Source organism: Sorex fumeus, unplaced genomic scaffold, assembly GCF_029834395.1.
Source record: "Sorex fumeus unplaced genomic scaffold, SorFum_2.1 ptg000128l, whole genome shotgun sequence".
NCBI classification, from domain to species: Eukaryota; Metazoa; Chordata; class Mammalia; order Eulipotyphla; family Soricidae; genus Sorex; species Sorex fumeus.
Window position 1 is genome coordinate 27,260,745 of NW_026606185.1, and position 22,256 is coordinate 27,283,000.

Sequence of the window (22,256 nt, forward strand, 5' to 3'; positions counted from 1 at the left end):
TTTGCATCTCCCTGATGACTAGCAATGTTGTACCTTTTAACTTTTGTTTTATTTGCTAAGCTTCACAGATTTTTCACAGGCATAGTTAGATTTTTATGTTCGGTTTAATGTTTTTGTTTTGGGGTGGCAAAGGGTGCTTCCTGGTGATACTCCTGCTGAATTGGTGATTCCAAGATGGCTCAATGCTAAGGCCCAGTGATGTGGCTGTCCCCTGTCTCGGCAGGTAGGCGCCACCATGGCTGTTCGTGGTGCTCAGGGCACCTCTAGGGCTCTGCCCAACAGTGTTCAGGGGCCAGGAGGTGCTGGGGGTTTAACTCAGGGGCTTTTGCATGTGTGTGAGGTATGTGCAACAGCCCACCTGAGCACTCTCTGACTCCACCACCGATGGAACTTGCTGTGTGTTTCTCTTGCTGCCCTCCCTAGTTCTAATATTTTGCCCGAGCCTGGGCTGCTCCAGTCTGTTTGCCCAACTCTGCTCCCTTCAGCCCTGTCTGTGTCAGAGATGTCCTGCATCCCTGCTGTAGGGGTCTGCCCGAAGCTGGCCCCTGTGCGTAGCTTCGTAACCCCAATACTCCCCCACACTTCCTCGACCCTTGGGCCCCAGGGTGTCCCTTTATTCACTCTGCCCCTGAGAAGCTTGCCAGTCTGAACTTACATGCTAGCAGCCCTGCTTCTCATAAATGGGAGCACCACTTCCTTCATAAATTAATGTAGCAGAAAACCCAGAATCGGATGAACAAAAGCTTTCCCTCCACGTTTCCAGAGGCTGAGAGGTAGTTAGCTACCAACACTCTGCAAAACTTTTGTTGTGCTTTGTAGTTTATATATTTATGACATAGGCAATTAATGAGAAAGGAAATTTATTTTAATTTAATTTTATTTCCTTTCTGGTTTAACAGTGCTCAGAGGACCATAGAGTGCCAAGGAATGAACCCAGGTTAGCATGAGGAAAGTAGCGCTTTGCCCACTGCACTATTTCTCTGGCCCGATAAATGAAGTTTGAAAAGAATATTTCCTCCAATATCAACACATTTTTCTCTATATGATTCAATGTGGCATATAAAATAAACATGCTGTCATTGATTTCATTTGCCACTTTCTGATTATGGAGGGCTGATATTGTGAATTGTAGTTCATTGGTGAATCTAATGTTATGCCTAGATAGACATCAACACACAATAGGCTGGTTAACATTTTTAGGATATTGCTTTCTTTGTAAAAATAATCCAAAAAAAAAATCCAGGGGCTCGAGCAACAATAAGCAGGTAGGGCACTCGCCTTGCATGTGGCTGGCCTAGGATTGATCCCCAGGACCCTATATGGTCCCCCGAACCCCACTTGGAGTGATTCCCTGCAAAGAACCAGTAGTAAGTCCCATGCTTTGCTCACTGTGACCCATAATTTTAAAAAAATCCATAATCATTTTTACTTTCAACAAATTGCTTATGTGTTCTCAAGATTATATAGTTTGCTTTTTTCCCCTCCTTTTCTGTTCAATCTTTAGCTTTTTAGATCATAACTGAAAGTCATCCTTATTTGTAGGAATGTTGAATCAACCTTAACACTTTGCTCTAAACACAGAAGTTTCAGGATTTATAAATCTTTTCCCCCCAAAATGTCCAAGTAGAAGCGAAAAGTGATTGTGTCTCTGGAAGGCAGGATCTATATCTTATCGCTCTTTGATTCTTGTAGAAAATGAAAGTGTTTGAAATATTGAAATGTATTTGCTTAATTTGTACTAGTTGGAATGGATGATTTTTTTCAAACATCAAGTCGTATTATAAAGTTAAAAAAAGTTACAATTTTTTTTTCCTTTTTAGAAGATTTCACCATTTTATAGGGGCCAAGTCTTGTGATGCCTAAGATCAACTTTTGGGCCTAAGACACCTGACTCAGTATGAGTATGTCTCTGACAAATGTGGCCTCCATTTAAAAAAATGAGGGAATAATGAAAGTGAGGGCTAGCAGTTTGTCACCCTGAGGATGTGAAGTAGTTTCTTTGCCAGATTCCTTTATTGGAATATAAAGGACTGAGATAGTGGCTGAATATTAAGGTTATAGATCAAATTAGGCCATGCTAATAAGATGTAGTAAACCACATAATAAGCATTATATAGAGATGAATTGAGGATTCTTTGCCCATCAGCATTTAACACTGACTATTTTGGTTAATAAATTAACCATTTATAACCCTATTAATCCTTTTTTGTTTGTTTTACTTTGGGAGAAATTTGCCATGTTTGCAATTTGAGTGTAAATTTAGGACTTACTCTTGAGAAGGAAAGCAACATAAAGCAGATAAATTCAAAGAGTTATACAAGAGCGAAGTGCCGGCCATATAGGAACAAACTAATTTGGAGTCATATTAGAAAGGTTCACAGAACACATGGAAAAAAGTTGGATTTAAGTGGTGCTGGTGTATTTACATTTCTTTCAGTAAAATAACAAAACTATGTCCTAGTTAACATACAGAGAGTTTGATTCAGTAGTAAATTACATGTCTTTTGCTAAGTGGGCATTCAGGATAGTTAAAGGAAATAAGTAAATATGACATTTAAGCTCTAGGAAGAACAGATGCAATGTTCGTTTGTTCACAAAACAAATTAATCATTTGTTTAATTTTACTTGAGTTTCAGACCATTCTTCAACATTCTTGATTACTAATATAGGAAAACTGCATTTTTGAATGCTTTGTTTCATGTGCTTTTTTTCCCCTTTCTCTTTCTAGCGTATATAAAAGGTGGGTGGATCCTTAGGAAAGCCTGGAAGATTTATAATAAATGCTATCTGGACATCAATGCCCTCCAGGAGCTGTATCAGAAGAAACTAACGGAAGAGCCCTTGACATCTGATGCTGCAAATGATAATCACATTGTGGCTGAAGGGGTGTCTGAGGAGTCTCTAAACAGACTGAAAGGTGCTGTTAGCTTTGGATATGGCCTTTTTCACCTTTGCATATCCATGGTGCCCCCAAACCTGCTCAAAATCATCAACCTGCTGGGTTTTCCTGGAGACCGCCTACAGGGGCTTTCTTCACTGATGTATGCAAGCGAAAGTAAGGACATGAAGGCCCCTTTAGCTACGTGAGTAGCTATATTGCAATGCTTTGCTAGATATTGTAGTGTTGAAAGTAAGTAAACGGCAGTCAAAACCTGCAGGTAAAATGCTTGTTGGTTGATAAGATGCTTTATGTCTTTCCAAGGACAGTGGCTTTGGTGATATTTATAAGCTGACTTTAGAGAATAGGGCACAATTCTTAAGCCCCAGAGTCTTGAATTTTAAACAGGCTCATGTTTTTCCATCTCATAAATTTACATAAGCAGTTTTTATGACACAGTCACTAGGATTCATGATCCCAATTTGGGGACTTAAGGGATACAAATTGGACAAGCCATTTTGCTGACTCTGAAATTGTTTTTCTTACAGAGATTGCTCATTTGATGATAAATTTTCTTAGTTTTATTTGTCTGTTGGTTTCTCTTTTTTTTTGTGGCTTGGATGTTTAGTGCCATTCAACTACATTGGATCATGTCTTGTTAAGTCAAAAAATAAATAATTCAACAGGAGAGTGTGGGAAAGCTGATGTAACTATCCAGAGTAATAATTTACCCACCTCTTCAGTTAAAAATGATGTAATTTTTCTTTCAATCTGTTAATTGCAATTTGAGTTATTTTACCAGACACAAATGTCCTTTGATATTATACCATTTGTCAAATTCATTTTGAATGTTGACTAGCAACCATAATGAGCTCAGTTTCTATTAAATGTCAATACTGAGGAATCTGGATATTAACTCTTAAGAGGTTGATAACTTTAAAATAATTTTTCATTAAAATATTTGTACCTACCCAAACTCATTAAGTGATACAAACAGTGGTTCATTAATTCAAGTTAACAGATTTGTGGTTTGTGATAATTCATCTGTTTATAGCAATATTATTTCCTGAGAAAGGAATTAATTGAATTAATGATGTAGATTTGTCTGCTGTCCAGTAGAGAATTAACTTTATGAGCATGATAGAAGTACACTGTGCCTAGATATATCTGATGTGGTAAACTTTTCTACTCATTAAGGCAGGTCTCAGTGAACCTGTTTTGTTTACCTAGCTTAATGTGCCATTTTTCTTAAAAGGGATCAATTTGAAGTAAGGGAATTTAAGTACCTATTTATTTTTAAAATCTAACATCTTCAAAGAGCAAAGAGAAGTCCTCTTTACCTGTGCCTTCTATATTTGTTTGGATTTTGCAGCTTATATCCTAACTTTGTAGACATGAAAGAGTAACATTTTCCTTTTGCAAAAAAATGTTTTAATTGTGAGGCGGCACTAACTTCTTGGTAATGAGTCACTGTTTTGATTTACACTGATGAGGAAGGTGCAGAATTCAAGGTTTTCAACAGTCATACCATCAGCAGTCATTCTAGAAACTTCAGAAGAATTAAATATTTCCATGACCTTATTCTCCTCTCACCAGATGAGAGCCTGCAGATTCCTATGTTGTGCAAGTTTGCAGTTTTCCAAATACTGCTAAAATGAAAATGGGGACAGATAGTCTGATTTGTCTTCAGACATTACATAATTTGGAAAGTAGGATGTATTGTAAGAGCAAATATTAATTTTTTAAGAAATAGGAACAGTATAAGAAAAGTTTTCTGGTTAATGTTGGGTCACTATTTCTCTCCTCTCTTCTGTAGATTAGCTCTGCTCTGGTACCACACTGTGGTCCGCCCGTTTTTTGCCTTGGATGGCAGTGATAACAAAGCAGGCTTGGATGAAGCGAAGGAAATTCTCCTCAAAAAAGAAGCTGCTTATCCAAATTCTTCCCTCTTTATGTTTTTCAAGGGACGCATACAACGATTAGAGGTATTGTGCCTTCCCTTTCTTAAAAATGAAGCCTTCTGTTGATTAAATCTATGATTCCGCCCCCCCCCCCCCGGAGGGACTGGTATCAAAATGAGCCCAAATGTCATAGGGCTACAGAACATCTTGTTCTCGTGCCTTCCATCTCTCCGTTGCTAGAGAAGATTTTCCCAGGAACCTGGGATGCTATTCAGTTACCTTCTGTTCTGGCAGCCGTGGGCGAAACAGCAGGGAGATTCCTTTTGGGTAATAAGGCAAGACTGGGGTACTCTAAGCCGGAGACATGGGAGCATTATTAAGTCCCTTAGTAAAAGAAAATGAAGTATTTATTTTTCTACTGTGGAGTTAATCGTCTGTTTCTTGTTTCCTCTTGGCTAACAAATGGCTTATCCATGCATGTTATTGTCTAAAATGTCAAGGACAGTATCGGCTTTGAAATGGTGGTCACTCTTAGTGCTTTCTAATGTGTTTCCTTTGGCCTGGTACTATGCTGGTAGCTTTTTTCTCAGAACAACCCCGTGACCAGAGAAACGGATCTGGGAGGGTTCGCCCAGAGAGCGGGGCCAGGTGCCCTTGTTCCAAAAAGAACATGCCTGGCATTTGGGGAATTGCTGCTGCTTTGTAGACTTGTTTTCTCTGCCTGTTTCAAAGCATAAATCAGTGTTTGAAGAATAATGAAAACATAAGAAACAAAGCATGCCGGTGAACGTTATGCCGGGAGCGCGCCCCAGTTCTTACCAACAACTCCTGCGAGTTTCCACACACGATGCTAACAGCTCCAGACCTCTGTTCCTTACGTGATACCTCAGCCTGGTGCTGGATCTAAGCTGTCTGACTCCAGGCTTTGCAAGCTTTTCCCCCTCAGCCTTTTCAAAAGCACGGGATGTATTTTTTGTTGGCATAGAGGGCATACCCCTTTCTCCATAAGCCCTTCCCTGCTTGGTGTGTGTCTCTAAATGTGAGAACTCTTTATCTTTATGAAGGTGACACTGGTGGATTGTACTAGTCATTTATCGTTGCAGTGCGGCTCACCAGGATCTGAATTGTATAAACCTGCCTGTGATTCTTCTCTGGGAACTGTTTTTGTTCATACTCAATCTCATGAATCTTCAGCTAAATTTTGCTCCTTTTTTGGGGGGAGAGGGGGTCACACCCGGCCATGCACAGGGGTTACTCCTGGCTCTTGCACTCAGGAATTACTCTTGGCAGTGCTCGGGGGACCATATGGGATGCTGGGAATCAAACCCAGGTCAGCCTCGTGCAAGGCAAATGCCCTACCCACTGTGCTATCACTCCAGCCCCTCCTTTTTATTTTCTTATAAACATCGATTCTGATCAGTTTCTTGTGCAATCTGATCTGTCAGTATTCTTGCCCAGGATTTTAATCCCACATGTAGTGAGGAATGATCAAGCTGTTTCTTTATGCTCTTGGATTCATGCAAAAGAAAATAGTGAAAAAACAAATTGATAATACCGTGTTCAGTGATTTTTTTTTTCTTTTTCAGCAGTGAGGCCCTTCCAGGTTGGTGCTCCAGAGGGTCATTGTCTGTGATTGACTAATCAGGCTAGTGGTTTGATGCTTGGTTCCAAGCATGTAGCACTGCTCTGACCCTGAGGTTTCAAAGATCAGGGTCAGCCCAGCAGTGATCAGAGGTCTCCTGGTCATTTTGGGCAATACTTGGGGGCTTTTATGGCTGCATCCAGCAATTCTGGGATAACCATTCAGTGCTGGGGATCAAACCAGGTGTGGCCACATACAAAGCATAAGCCCTAATCCACATACTATCTCTCGGGCCTCAATCATCATTTTTTAAAAAATTTTTTTATTAGTGAAATACCATGAGGTACAGTTATAGACTTATAAATTTTTGTGCTTGGGTTTCAGTTATACAATGATCAACTACCCATCCCTCCACCAGTGCCCATCCTCCACCACCATGGGTCCCAGTATCCCTCCCACCCCTTGCCCCTCCCCCCCCCCCCCCGCCTCTGTGGCAGGGCATTCCCCCTTGTTCTCTCTCTCTTCTTTTGGGTACTGTGTTTTGCAAGAGAGGCATTGAGTGGCAATCATGTTTGGTCTATAGTCTACTTTCAGCATGCTTTTCCCACCCTGGGAGGATCCTCACAACACCCTTTATTTGGTGCTCTCTTGTCTATCTGAAAGTTTGGTACAGGAAAAGTAGGTTTTTTATTTTTTATGTCAATGCCTTAATGGGCAAGTATTATATTCTTTGAGCAAGTCTGAACATGCTAAGCATGCTACAATAAACAGATTCACCAGCAAGACAGTCTGTGTGCAGCCTGGCAAGGCCTGATCAGAATTCTCCCTTCTTTCCGCTGATACCTGGGGCCTCTCAGTTTGGGTACAAGTCTGGATTTATATTTTATTATGCTTGCTGTTTTAATTTATTTTTTAAAATCAAAAGTGTATAACTTTTAGCTAAAGTAATAACTTTCCCTCAAAAAACGACACACATTTTGAGTTTGTGCCACAGTTTATTCCTATTAGAGAATGAATGTTCAAAGTAAGTGGTCATTCTTTGATGTTGAGATGATTCTAGAAATGAAGAATCCATAGCTCCATCAAACGGTTCTTACAAATATGGTTGGGGCATTCAACATCATAGCTCTTGGCAGGCACTCAGTACCTTTCATGGTAGAAAGTCAAGATCTGAAGTGGGTGGCGGGTGGTGGGGAGGTGGGTGGTGTTGATGCTGTTGTTTGGGGACTTGAGCTCTGTACCAGGAAACTGATTCTGGGTTGAAGTGATAAAAGACTAAATAAAAGATCTATTCCTGTTCTGTTTAGTGAGCTGTTGCCTCAGGGCCTAGCGGGCTGTGGTATGTTTTGTTTGACTCTTCCCAAAGGCCCTGAGGATGAAATGATTTTAGAACTAACTTGAAATACTGTTGGTTTTAACTTCAAAGTGTCCCAGCACCAGCATCTCATTAATACTCCCAAGTAACTGTAGGAAGTTATTGATGGTGGCATCCTTTACTTGTAGATAAGGAACTCTGGCTGAAGACAAATGTGGGTCTTATCAGGACTACAGAAAGCCTCAAAGGTGATGTCACACAGAGCCTCAAATGGTTTTCTTTTTTCTTTCCTTTTTTTTTTTTTTTGCACCACACCTGGCTACACTCAGGGATGACTCTTGGAAGTGCTCAGAGGACCGTATGTGGTGCTGATTTTGGACCGGGGCTCACTCATGTGCAATGCAAAACACACTTTAACCTTTATACTATCTCTCTGGCCCCTGATTTTATTTCTTAAGAATTTTTTAAGTATGGGGGAACAAACCTACAATTTAATAATGGATTTTATTTCTCTTTAATCTTTTGTATCTTTTAATCCTTTTTTATTCATCTATTTGTCTCTATGTGCTTGAGTGGAAGTTGATAAACATTTTAACATAGTTTCTATTATACAAGGATTTTGTGGGAACTGTCTTTTAAGCTTAGTCATACTTTTGAACATCCTGACTTTCGGCAATTTAAATCTTGGGTTTATTTACTTTTATTGGTTTCTTTTTGGGCCGCACTTGGGTGAGTGCTTGGAAGTCTTTCCTGGTCTTTCTTGGGAGACTACAATGTGGAGATCGAACCCAGGCCTCTCATATTCTATGCATGCTCTTCATTCCTTTGCACTGCCTCTCAGGCCCTTGGTTTTGGCTTTTGAGACTAGAATTCTAGGTCTAAGACATGACCAAACCTTCCCATATATCAGATTAATGAATACGTGCATCTGTTGGATAATCTTTGGATCATGACAGTGATGTCATTCCCTCATTAAGAAAGGAAAATGCTTAATCCAGGGTTCTCTGTTTTACCAAAGCTAGTCACAGCCCCCCAAAAAAAACAAAAACAGAGAAACTGTCTTAGAGGTTGAAATGAAGGGACAGTCTCTTAAGGAGGTCACCAAATCTGGTCTTTAAATTCTGTTGTGCTGGCTAAATAAATACATTCAATTTGAATGAAGTAGAAAGTTGAAAAAGAAAACTGTTGGGCTGAAAGGAAATCTGTGCTTGTTGGGCAGAGGAGCAGACCGCCCCAGCTCACGCTGGGAGAATCTTCAGTAATGTGCTGTGATGCTTTCTTAGAACCCCAACAATCCTGGTGCTAACTCATGAGCACTGCCAGAAAGCTTGAGGTTGGCCCTTGGGAACCGTTGAAGAGGTGCCAGTGAACTCAGCGCGTGTGTGCACACTCTCATGCCACCAGCTTATTTGATTGAAGCTGCCGTCTTCATTCTTTCTGAAGAACCCAGCCTTCTCTCTCTGAGCCTCTGCTCTCACACTTCCCTTCCTGGCTGGACTCTGCTGCTTCCTCCCTCTGCAGCCTCTGCAGGGGCAACTTTGATGGGGAGGGCCTTACTTCCCTGTAGTGTGTTTCTTCTCTCTCCTCTGTCCAGACAGGGCTTCTGCTCGTTTCCTGCTTTCATTCATATTCTGAGTGGAAAACCTTCAACCTGCATGTGTGTGTGTGTGTATGTGTGTGTTTTCTGTTTGTTCATCCATTCAGGTATATTAATTGCCTTTTGAAAAATGGGCTGTGATGTTTTTCCTCTGTACGCTTTTGTTAACGAAGGATTACTTTTCACTGGTGCTTCCCTGCATAAGTGCCATGTTGATGCTGGTTTTTGAGCCCACCTTTTCATATTTGTGGTAGGAAAGAAACGTGGAGGTTAATCCCTTTTCTGATTCATTGACCTGGAAGTCTTGGGGGTAGGGGAGGTTCATGGAGAGTTGGGGGCTGGTGCCTAAGTGCTAAGCCTAAGGAGGGCCCCCACCACTGCTGTCTTCTCTGGAGTGTGCCGACACTGGGTATCTCTGCCCCTGCTGACGGGCAAGCCTGCCTCCTGCTTGTTAGCATGACGTCATGTTGCTATTTATAGGAGCAGGAAGGAGCCAGTGCAAGAGGAGAATTCATTCCCTGGAGTTCTGTTAATTGTAGTCTTCTCTTCCTCCACTCCACAAGCTTCTTTCTTACATAGGCTCCATAAAAGAGTATTTCCTTTTATTCTACAAGCACACAAAATAAGAGATTGGCTTAATCTGGTGTGGGAGAGATGGAGGTAATATTCATCTTCACTATTCAGGGAGAGAAATTCTTACTGTGTGACTCAATGAGGTGAAATGAGATGATGCTAGTCTTCCATTTGTTAAAAAATTAAATACGTGTTTCTTCTGCCCTTCTTTGACCATCTTTATAGGCTGTCAGGCTGAAAAGCAGCTTATTGATTTCTGTCTCTGAGCTCTCTAAATGTACCTAAGAGGATGAGCTTCCCCTAGCCTACATTAGCTCTCGCCCTAGGGCAGGGCCCTGCATGGACTCTAGTGAGATGTCCTTGATGGCAACCCTGCAGCACTAATGCTGAGTCACGTGGGCGGGTTGTCATGTGTCCTCCTGTGGGCTACAGGTGATGAGAAAGCCTCTCTTTCCAAAACCACTTGCATTCTCATTTATCTCAAGACCTTAAGCAAAGTAACCCCTGCGGGCCCAGAGAGCTTGCTCTCTGGGTGAGGTGCACCCATGGACTGTGCACACCCTGGCATAATGGAGGCCTGTGTTCAGCCCCTGAATCATGGTCCCTGATCCCAGAGCCAGGAGGTGCCCTTCAGCACCACTGCATGTGGCCCCACATTAAACAAAAGTATCCCAGAGCTGTTTTATTTTAGATTGTTTTGTGATCTTTCATACATTTAGGCAGTTTTGTTTACAAATCCAACTTTTAAAGTCTTAAAAGTTTGTATGAGGGCCTGGAGTGGTAGCACAGCAGCACAGCGGGTAGGGCATTTGCCTTGCTTGTGTCTGACCCAGGTTTGATTCCCAGCATCCCATATGGTCCCCCAAGCACCACCAGGAGTGATTCCTGAGTGCAGAGCCAGGAGTAACCCCTGAGCATCGCCGGGTGTGACCCAAAAAAAGTTTGTATGAGTAACTGGTATGCAGTCTATTTAGCTTTCATTTGTGCTAATAATTTGATAGTTCCCTGTTGTTGGGAACTTGTTAGGACATTTGACAATTGTTGTTTTTCTATGATTTCTCAAAATTTCACAATGATTGTCAGTAGTGCAATAAATATATTAGGAATTTGGGGTTTTTTTTTTGGGGGGGTGGGAGGTATTTCTTAGAGTTATAACACCAGTGGGTCTATTATTAGAAGCAGAATATTAGCAAGTGGTACCTTTTATTCATTGATGAGAGGTTTGGGGCCAAAGAGATAGAACAGTGGGCATGGGACTTGGCTTGCATGCAGACCACCCAGGATTGGTCCCCAGCACCTCATATGGTCCACTGAATACTCCCACAAGTGATCCTGAGCATAGCCTGGTGTGGCCTCAGAACAGACAAGAAACAAACTAAAAGTGAGTGATGAGATTATACTTTAAAATAGTGGGTGTGCATCAGAGAGGTAGTACAGAGGGTAAGATACTTGCATTGCACATGTTTGATCCCCTGTATCCCATACAGTTTCTGAATGCAGAGCCAGCAGTAACCCCTAACCACCTCTAGGTGTTACCCCAAAACAAAAGTGAAAATAGTGGGTGAGAATAGAATCTTTATATGTGAACGAGAACCAGAGTATAATTGTTATTTTATGCATGTTATCAGCAGTGTTCCACTACATGTTTTTTCCCCCTAAAATGATGCAAATTGAAATAACCTAAATAAAGTCCATAAAGTATTACTGTAAGTCATCCCATGTTCTTGCATCAGGCTCAGGATTGTCAAAATGGCAGTATTCGCTTAAATCAGCTGCAGGGTCAGTGGAATCCCTGGTAAGCCACAGCTTCCATTTTTGCAGAAAATGACAAACCAGTAGTGTTCTTAGAGAACCCAGAATAAATGAAACAAACTTGAAAAAAAAGCTAAATTGGAAAACTGGATTTTCTAATCTCAAAACTTCACTACAAAGTAATCAATGCATGTGTCACTGGAATAAGAATAAACCTTTATATTTATGATCAATTGGTTTCTAACAAAGGTCAGCAAGACAAATCAGTGGCAAACAGTAGTCTCTTCAGTAAATGGTCCATGGACACCTTGTGAAGGAATGAAATTTGACCTTTACCTACTACTATGCATAAGGTTTAACTCAAAATGGATATTAGACTTAGTCTGATCTAAAACTGTGAACTTTTGGATTAGACAGTGGTTTCATGACATCAAAATATACAACTACAAGAGGAAAGATCAGTAAATTGAAATGTATCAAAATTAAATGTTAGAGTTACAAAGAATACCACCAAGAGTAAAAAAAATCAAACCACTGAATGAAAATGTTTACAGAATATCAATCTGGCAAAAGACAAAACTTGCTTGGCAAGTATTGGGAGTTTTCTCCCAAGCAGTGTTCAGTTCAGGAGTCCTGGGGGACCCTTCCAGTTTAATGTGAGGGTCTGAAGCTGTGGTGCTGCTAAGACCCTATGGTGCTAGGGAGACCCAGATCAGCCCGGGCTGCTGGATTGGCGCTGTTCAGGGGCATGTCATGAGTTTTGGCCCCTCAGCTATCTCCTTGACCCTGTTGTTAATTATTAAAAGATAAAAGCAAACTAGTTAGAAAGCATTTGCGGGGGAGCGGGGGTGAGTGGAGATATCATACATCGGTTAAGGTGCTTGCCTTGCACACAGCCAACTGGGTTCAATTCCCGTCATCCCATATAGTTCCCCAAGTGCTCTAGAAGTGATCCCTGAGGGCAGAGCCAGGAGTAAGCCCTAAGTATCGCTAGACCCCCAAATCAAGCCATACAGGTAAGAAGCAGTCAGACTGAAGAGTCATTTTTCTAAGAACATCTACAAAGGACCAATGAGCACATGAAAATTCATGACTTGTGGTGATAACTCAAAGGGATGGTGTATATGCCTTGAAGGCTCAAAACCCTGAGTTTGATCCCTGGTCTACCATATGTCCCCGACCTACCTCAGCACCCTTAGGGTGGCTCTCGTGATCCCTATCACTGGGCCATCAGGTCTACTCTACCCAGTGAGTATCACATTCTTTGAGCTACCCAGTAGTATCACAAGAAGGATGCAAAAAGCAATTGTTACTCAGCATAAGTCATTCTTAAGAAATGCAACTCAAACCCAGATCTTGGTGATATTTCATATCTGCTTGGCTAGCTATAATAAAAATGATAGCCAATAACGAGTGTTGGCAAGCATGAGGAGAAATTGGAATTCAGATTTGTTACTGATGGGAATGTAAAATTGTAAAGCCACTTTAGAAAAGTTTGCAAACTGTTTTCAAAATGTTCTACAGAGATTTGCTATATGATGAAATAATCCTTCTCTTAATCTAAGAGAAAGCACATGTCCATATTCTTCAAAATAGCAAAGAGGTAGAAACAGTTCATCTGCTCATTAACTGATGAATTGATAAAATGCGATATACCCATACAGGGAAAGAGTATTCAACAATAAAAGAAGGAACTAGTACGTTTTACATTATGGATGAACCTCAAAAACATTATACTAAGTGAAAAAACCTAATCCAAAGAAAGATCGTGTAGTATATGGTTCTATTTATGTGAAATCCCAAAAAAAGACAGTTCTAAAGGGGTGGAATAGATCTTGCTTCCTGGAGGGAGGATATGGATGAGAGTGAGAATGAGTCAGTAGATCAAGGATTTATTTTTAGGGTGATGGAGACATGGTACACTTAGGCAGTAGTGATGTCTGTGCAACCGTGTTAGAATACTAAAAACCATTCAGTGGTACATCGTAGGTGAATTTTATAGTCTCTAAATTTATGACAGTAGTGATGTTTCCAAAAGTGTTACTAACAGTCTGTATTTTCTGTGTATACACACACACACACACACACACACACACACACAGAGTTTTTGGTTATAAAATGTTCAAACAATAAAGGTTGATGAGTTTGAATAATAAATATTTTCCTCATATGTTCAACTGACTTATAGCTATTTAATAATCATTAGAGATGTTTATCAAGAATTTCCCCTTTTTTATTTTTATTTTGAGAATTAGCATTGCAATTTATTGTGGAAAATTTGAACATTCAGACTATACACATTGTTTTAATGTCTTAATTTCTTCAGAAATTTATCTTCTGCCCAAACTCAAATCCATTTTCTTCTAGATCATAAACTGATATTTTAAAAATGGCTTTATATTCTTGTGCCTCATTGCATGTATGAAATTTTGGCCTTGTTTTATTGTGGTCCTATTTGTTTTTTGCTTCATGTGTTTATTTTGATAGTTTAGTGTACATTCTCAGCTGTGCTCATGGCTTACTCCTAGATCTGTGTTCAGAAATCACTTCTGGTGCATTCAGGGAACCATCTGGGATGTTAAGGACCAAACTTGGGTGAACTGTGTGTAAGGCAAGTGCCTTACTCACTGTACTGTCTCTCCAACCTCATGGTGCCTGTCTAATCCATTAATTCTTGATTTAAGAATGCTTCTCATTGGGGCTGGAGTGATAGCACAGCAAGTAGGGCATTTGCCTTGCATGCGGCTGACCCGGATTCGACTCCCAGCGTCCCATATGGTCCCCTGAGCACTGCCAGGAGTGATTCCTGAGTGCAAAGCCAGGAGTAACCCCTGAGCATCGCCAGGTATGACCCAAAAAGCAAAAAATAAATAAATAAATATAGAATGCTTCTCATTTTAAGTTAAATCTTCTAGGTAGAATCTATTTTGAAATATCTTTACAGTTTACTTTTAGAAAGTCTTTTAAAGATTATTATATTGTTTAACAACATTTTGATTTACTATTCTCTCACATATAATTTAATGACTAGTTTGGCAGACTTTACATGATATAAATAAATATTAATTGATAGTATATTAATAGTATTTGTTATCCAAAGTTTATCTTCCTCTAGTCTTATGATCATTTAAGTCTTTTTCAGTGGGTGGGGACACCCCAGCGGTGCTCAGCAAACCTAGGGGCCCTCCTGGTGATTCTTAGCTAACCAGGCCAGTAGTTGAATGCACGGGTCTAAGGATGCAGTGCTGCTCAGACCAGTCTCTCCCTGCAATCCAGGCATTACCTGAACTGCCCTTCTGATATTGAGATCTACACCTTGGAATGCTGAAGGCCAGAGATCAAATCTGTGCCAGTCACGTGCAAGGCATGCTTTAACCCCTGTGCTATCTCTCAGGCCAAGTCCTGTCATTTATCTGTGTTGTTTGATTTGTAATTTTTGACATGCATCTGTCCTGTTAAGCATGTCAATCACAAGTTCAGATAAGATAGATATGTAGCAGTACACATAGTTGTTATGGGATAAAGGAGGAACTGGAATTAGGGAATTTCTCAATCCAGTTTCTAATATGACCTATGGCTTTGTTTACTAATAAGCCACATACATATATAGCTGAATGGCAGAAGTAGTTTCTTAAATGCAAAATGTTGAAGTAAAATATTAATGTAAATATATGAGGATATTATAGGACCTCAGGAACCTAAGTTTTAAGAATACAGTTTTAGATATAAACAGAAAATAAGGAGCTATTTAAAATAATGCAACTATCATTGTAGCACTGTAGCACTGTAGCACTGTCCTCCATTGTTCATCGATTTGCTCGAGCAGGCCCAGTAACATTGTGAGACTTGTTACTGTGTTTGGCATATCGAATACGTCACGGGTAGCTTGCCAGGCTTTGTCGTACGGGCGAGATACTCTCGGTAGCTTGCTGGGTATATATTTTTAAAAAATGTTGAATCACATTCACTATTGCAAATTTTGTTTTACTTTTTTCTATTTCTTCTTAATGTTTTTTAAATTCATTTTCAGATACATAAAACGTCATTTTGGGATAGTTATATAAAACTCTTGGATTGTTAAATTTTTATAGATTATTTTATCAATGCATTTTTTACTTCCTTCCACTTTTAGATTTTCTTAATTTAGATTATTCATTTTGCTAATAGTTTATCGTAGCTGTTGTTTTGATAGATATTTAATTATATTCTTGAAAATAGCTTACATTTTGTTTTACTATGCTGGAGCGATAGCACAGCACGTAGGGTATTTGCCTTGCATGTGGCCAACCCGGTTTTGGGTTCGATTCCTCTCTCCCTCTTGGAGAGCCCAACAAGCTACTAAGAGTATCCTGCCCACACGGCAGAGCCTGGCAGGCTACCCATGGTGTATTCAATATGCCAAAAACAGTAACAAGTCTCACTCATGTTCCTGGAATGAGCAGAAGCCATTGGGCTACACTAGCACTTGACAGGGACAAATGGAGATGTTACTGGTGCCCACTCGAGCAAAATTGATGAACAATGGGATGACTGTTCTACAGTGCTTTGTTTTACTGGAGTGGAGAACGTACAGGGTTAACATGCTTGCCTTGTTCACCTCAGTGTTTCTCTTTCCACATATGATCCCTCAAGTGCTGCCAGAAATGAACCCTGAGCATAGAGTCAGGAGGAAGCCCTGAGTACGACTGGCTATGACCCACCCTTCTTCCCACTCTAGACCCAAAAAAAGAAGTATAGGTATCAGTGGCTCTAACACTATGATATAACACGATTGTGGGGCCAGAGATAACAGGCTGAGTGCACTGACTGCATGTTTTGCATGCAGAAGGCCTGGGTTCCATCCCCAGTCCCACGTGGTCCCTTAAGCATGGAACCAAGACTATCCACTGGGCATCTTAAGGTGTTGGTCAAAAAATGAAACAGATGAACAAGATAGATATTTGGAATTTGTCCATAATTCCTAGTAGAGACCTAAAAATGGTATATTCTGGGTGACAGAGGTCAGACAGGAGCATCTTTGTAACTGCAAACAAGACCCTCTGTGCCTTACCTGAGTGTCATTGAGATGGCTGGTGATTGGAACCTTCCCTTGAGTGGCATCATGGTGGGGACTAGGTACTAGAGCCAGCTCTGTGGTTAGAGGACTGGAGTTTTCCCATATCATCCCCAGCTCTGGAGACAGTAAGGAGCAAATGTTTGAATTCAGTCATCAATGTCAAATAGTTGAATCAATCCTACCAATGGCCATGATCTTCACGAAAACCTTAAACACTGGAGGCTCAGTGAGCTTCCAGTTTGGTGAAAGGTTCTGTGTGCCGGAATAGCAAGTGTGTAGCTCCGAAATCTTATGAGATGAGGTCCATTATGCCTCAGACTTTACCCTTTATCTGGATACTCTTGTAATAGGTGCATAAGAGTAAAGTTTTTGCCCAGTTTTGTGAGTCATTATGGAACATTATTGAACCTAAGGTGAGGGGTGATGAGAACCCCTCATTTGTCTTCTTATCAGTCTAGAGACCTGAGGGACCACTCCTGCTGTATGAAGTCTGAATTGGGGTCCTCTCTTATCAGACTATACCCCTTGCTTGGAATCTGAAGTGTGGTCTTTATTTAATGAGCTAATTCTTGCCTCTATTTCTAGTTCGTTGGCAGCATCCTTTACACGTTAAGCTCATTTCTTTGGAATTGACTATTTTTCATAAATTTTCTTTTCCTCTGGGGTAGCTGAATAACATTGGGCTCAACTCTGAACAGGCTCGTCTTCCCCTTCCTAGCCAGCTGAGCTTGCTGAGCCTTTGTTCTCATGTGTGGAAGAGAGCAGCTTCTCATGTCAGCCTTAAATAATTGAACATGGGCTCAGGAAGGCACTAAGTACAGGGTGCTTGCTTGTTTATTTTTCTATTTATACAGAATAATGTCTGTATTGTACATCCCAACATAAAGCACTTTCTATACATTCAGTCAGAATCACGTGCATAAAAGTTGCGAGACTAAGGGTATCTTGTAGTTGGTGCATCATTCTGTTCTTCTCCTGTCACTGGTGGGACTGCTGTCCATTCATATGGAGGTGCTGTATGCATAAATGCTGCATTCCACTATTTGTTGCCTATGATATGAGTAGTCTCTGAGGAAGGGGTTGCTGAGAGAAACAGAAGACACCCTGCTCTACTTTACTCTGAAGATAATCTTATAAATGTGCAAGGTTATTTCGCCAAGTAACATGAAGAAGGTGGACTGGGTGGGGATGACCAGAAGTGGGCAGGGGGAGGTGGCCCTTGAGGGAGGAGAGGTGTCAGTAGTTTGAGGGGACAGTGGAATGGGGAGGTGCAGTACTGCCTCTAGAATACGAACAGGTGCACATTTTAGCAACCCCAGTTCAACGGCTGTGTGATCTCCAGCCAAACATGCTCATTGTCCCATTGAGCTACAAACATGTCAGCCAGCTTGGCAGATCCATGATTCAAAATGCCATGTTGTTAGCATTTAGAATGAAGATAATGAAAGCAGAGTGCCCTTTTTAAGAGGCACTTTTTAAGGACTCAGCAAAATAATGTGTTTTTTTCAACTATCTTTTAATGTCTAAATCATGCATATTTATTTGAGACCTGGTAAAACAGCATGAAGCAGGTAAAAGTCTTGCATTTCAGAAATAACTTTTTGTTTGCTTTTGTGGCCAAACTCAGCAGTGCTCAGAGTTTACTCCTGACTCAAGGATCATAGAGGGTCCATATTGAATCCAGAATTGAACATATACAAGGCAAATGCCTTACCTACTGTACTATCGCTTCTGCCCCTTATTTACCTTCCTCTAAGATTTCATTTCATTTCATTTCATCATCCTGTTATTCATTGATTGCCTCGAGCAGGCCCCAGTAACGTCCCTTTCATCCTAGCCCTGAGATTATATTCACGGCTCTTTAGGAGAATGAGACCCATCATTGTTACTGGTATTTGGCATATTTGGTACGCCAGGGGGAGTTTGCCAGACTCTGCTCTGTGGGCAGGCTACATTCGATAGCCTGCAAGTTTGTCCAAAGTAGGAATGAGATAATAAGATGTCATAAAAAAAAGTTCTGATAAGATGTCGTGTGGCCGCAAATGCGGCCGCGTGGTTCCGGGATCTGGATTTTATAGTCTCTGAGTCTTGGCCGCTGATGGGATTACACGGCGCCAGGGGGCCAGGTGGTGGGTGTGACCCCCGCCTACTGGAATTTGGAGGATCTGGATGGAAGATGCTCGACTCCAATCCGAGTAGGCTTGGAGGTCTCGGCCCCGGAACCCACGTGGCTTTGTCCCTCTGCCAGTACCTTCATGTGTGCGGAGAGTGGTCTCAGCATGGTGGTGGCTGGCTGGTGCTGGAGGTCTTCGGCTTCCGGAGCCCCAGTCGGGGCGGGGAGGAAAGCTCAACCCGCTCCCCTCCAAGGGGTCCCGGCGAGGGACACCCAGGCGCGGGGGCAGAAGACTGCACTGTTCTCGTCCGGGATCTGGATTTTATAGTCTCTGAGTCTTGGCCGCTGATGGGATTACACGGCGCCAGGGGGCCAGGTGGTGGGTGTGACCCCCAGGTGGGGGTCCTCTAAGATATCAGAGTATTAACTGCGATGACCAGGTAGAGATCTGTTACCTTCTAATATTTGTTCATCATAGACTCAGAAGAGTTCTTATTGCAGACAGTTGCAAGAACAAATGGAGATCCACAGAACATCCCTGTGAGATGTATATATGTATGTGTGTATATACGTACATGTATATATTTAATATACATTTTTACAAAACCTGTAATTAATCTTTTTTATAAGTTTGTGTAATCAACAGTAGTAGAAAGTAGCAATCACTGTGATCCAGTTTTCAGGGACTTACTGAAATCCTTCGCCACATTTCTGAAGAAATATATTTCAAGATTACCTCTTTCGTTAATTTACTCAGTCTCTTTCCTGTCTCCTGATGCCCATATTGGATAATCCCTTTGCTCTGTGGTGAATTAATTAGGAATCTCAGAAGTCTCTCAAGTCTTTGGCAGTTCTCTAAGTTCAATCCTCAGTCACTGTTTTCCTCAGGAATTTCGTTGCTCACAACGTGTTTCCATCGGTGGGACCCATTTCCTCTTCCCTCTCTTCAGCCCCAGTGACCTGACTAGCACTGCTCCTCCAAGTTCAGCGGCTCCTCCCCCTTCTGTGCCCAACCCCCTCACTGGATCCAACCCTGGTCTTGAACTTTCTCTTTATCACCTTCCCTGATTCTTTTTCTTTTCTATTTTTCAGGGGTTGGAGAAGCTTGGGCCGTAAATTCTTTATGTCATCCAGTCTCATGGTGGCTCATAGAACCCAGTGACTGCAAGATTTGTTCTCTTGGGGCTGGAGTGATAGCACAGCGGGTAGGACCTTTGCCTTGCACTTGACCGACCTGAGTTTGATTCCCAGTGTCCCATATAGTCCCCCAAGAACCACCAGGAGAAATTCCTGAGTGCAGAGCCAGGAGTAACCTCTGAGCATCTCTGGGTGTGACCCAAAAAGAAAAAGAAAAAAAAGATTTATTTTCTAGTTCAGTATCCCCCAACTCCTCAAATGTTCTACTCTGCCCCTAGCAGGTAGGAGCCTCAACAACTACAGGGCTGAGCTCCCTGTGTCCCTGCCGCTGGCCTGGTGCTAACTCTGGCTCCTATGCCAGAAACCTCGGGCTGATTCTTTTCTGACTTTTCTGATTTTCATGTCTCCCATTGAGTCTCTTAAGCTAGTCTACTTTCTAGATACACTAGAATCTGATCACTTCCTTCTACTTTCTCTGGTCTCCCGTTCTCCAGCTTATTCACCATCATTTGTTTCCTGGATGGTTGTGCTGTTCTCCTCGTTCTGCCTTTGTTCTTTCTGTACTGGATTCTATTCTCTGTATGGCCAAAGTGACTGGTCAGATTTAAGTCAGATTGCATATGCCAGTATGCAAAGTCTTTCCAATGACTCTCCTCATTAAGTGCAGACCTTGTGGCATCCCTATACAGACCTCTTGTGCCCTCTGCAGCCTCATTGTCCAGGCCCTTGTCTTGCTCCCCTTGTTATCCTCCTTGTATGTGAGAGCATATTCCACCTCAGGGTCTTTACATCTCTGGTTCCATACTGAAGTTGCTCTTACCCTGGTTACTGCTGCACCAGCCATCTCACCTCCTCTGAGTTAGTTCTCAGGAAAACCCTCCCTAATGATGGCATTCTTTCCATATGTCAGCCCCTCTCTTGAGAAGTCTTTCTCCAGGTCTTTCTTCAACACTTTCCATCTCATTTCTGCTTGAGACACATTCCTGCTGGACACAAGGCACACGGCATTTTCCTCACATGTCTCCTGATCTGTCTCTACCTTTTTTATGGGATGTAACTATTTGAGGCTGGGATTTTTTTGTTTGTATCACTGCTTAATCCCAGATGCCTCCCACAATGTCCAGTTCCCAGAAAGCAGGGCTTTCAGTGTGTGTGTGTGTTTGTGTGTCTGTGTAAGTGTGATGAATAAATTAATGTATGCCCTGGACTCTTGCCCTTTTCCTAGAAATTGTACTATATTAGATTTCTCTAGCCCCTGGATATCAGAGCAGTCATACTTGACATTTTGAAAAGTTGTACAAACTATGCAAAATTTATACATCCCATTTGTAGCATATGGTTTATGTATGGAATACTAAAAGCTTCATAATCTTTACCAAGACTTGAAAGCATAATTCTAAAATCAAAACATTAAGCAAAAGATTGAGGAACTGGAGAGCTAGTACAGGAGTTAAAGTGCTAGCCTTGCACACATGCAGCCAACTCTGGTTCAGTCTCCATCACTGCATGAAGTCCCTCAAGCACTGTTAGGAGTGAGCCCAGAGCACAGCCAGGTGTGTCTCCCAAAGGAGGAAAGAAAAAAAAAAGGTTGATCGAATTGATAAAATACTGATCAAAATTGTTTAAATTTGATGTTGTCATTTCTACCATATTATAAAATTAGCAGTTAAAGATGAAAGAAAAGGAAGCAAATAATTAAGGATTAGCATCCTTGATATCTTAAGGGATCTTATAAAATTAATGAAGGAATATAAACATTCAAAAAGGAAAATAGCAAAAACACCTCCACAAAACTCTAAGCTGTACAAATGGCAAATAAAACATGTGTCTTACAGTATCATCAAGTAGACGCAAATTAAAACATCTGGAGAAAAGTAATTGATAGAGCATTCTGTTTTGGAAAGGTGTAAGGGATGTTGGCTTCTTGGAAATAGGTAATCCCTATGTAAATCGGAGCAGGTGGGTTCACCTTTACACAAGTTCCTATTTGGCTTGCTCACCTACGGGATAACTAAATATACCATGTGTGTGCAGACACAAGGAACTCACCTCACGTTTTTTCATTCACCATTATTTCCTATGATGTTGATGAGAAGAAAATAATACTGGCCAGTGAAAGAACCTTTGACCTGAGTCAGAAGGGAAGAGTGGGAGTGTCATAGTACTCCCCCCCCACACACACCCCTTCATGGAGCGGGGAGCAGGAGGGACAGAAGTCATTAATGAAAAAGGTACCTCTCAGCATCTCACCTGAAATGCAGGGGAGTGTGCCCGGGCACAGCCCAGTAGGCTGATAGACTGGTGAGCATTTGTTAGTGTTTCAGGTGCAAGCTTCCATGGTGGCAGCATGGT

General features: G+C 41.5%; 1 protein-coding gene across 1 annotated transcript in view; it reads left to right on the forward strand.

Moving 5' to 3' along the window:
• Nucleotides 1-22,256, forward strand: part of TTC39C (tetratricopeptide repeat domain 39C) — a 112,699-nt gene that overhangs the window by 61,115 nt on the left and 29,328 nt on the right. The window contains exons 5-6 of the mRNA XM_056138094.1: nucleotides 2,729-3,083; nucleotides 4,695-4,863. Coding sequence (XP_055994069.1) covers nucleotides 2,729-3,083; nucleotides 4,695-4,863 — 524 coding nt within the window. The remainder of the gene's footprint in view (nucleotides 1-2,728; nucleotides 3,084-4,694; nucleotides 4,864-22,256) is intronic.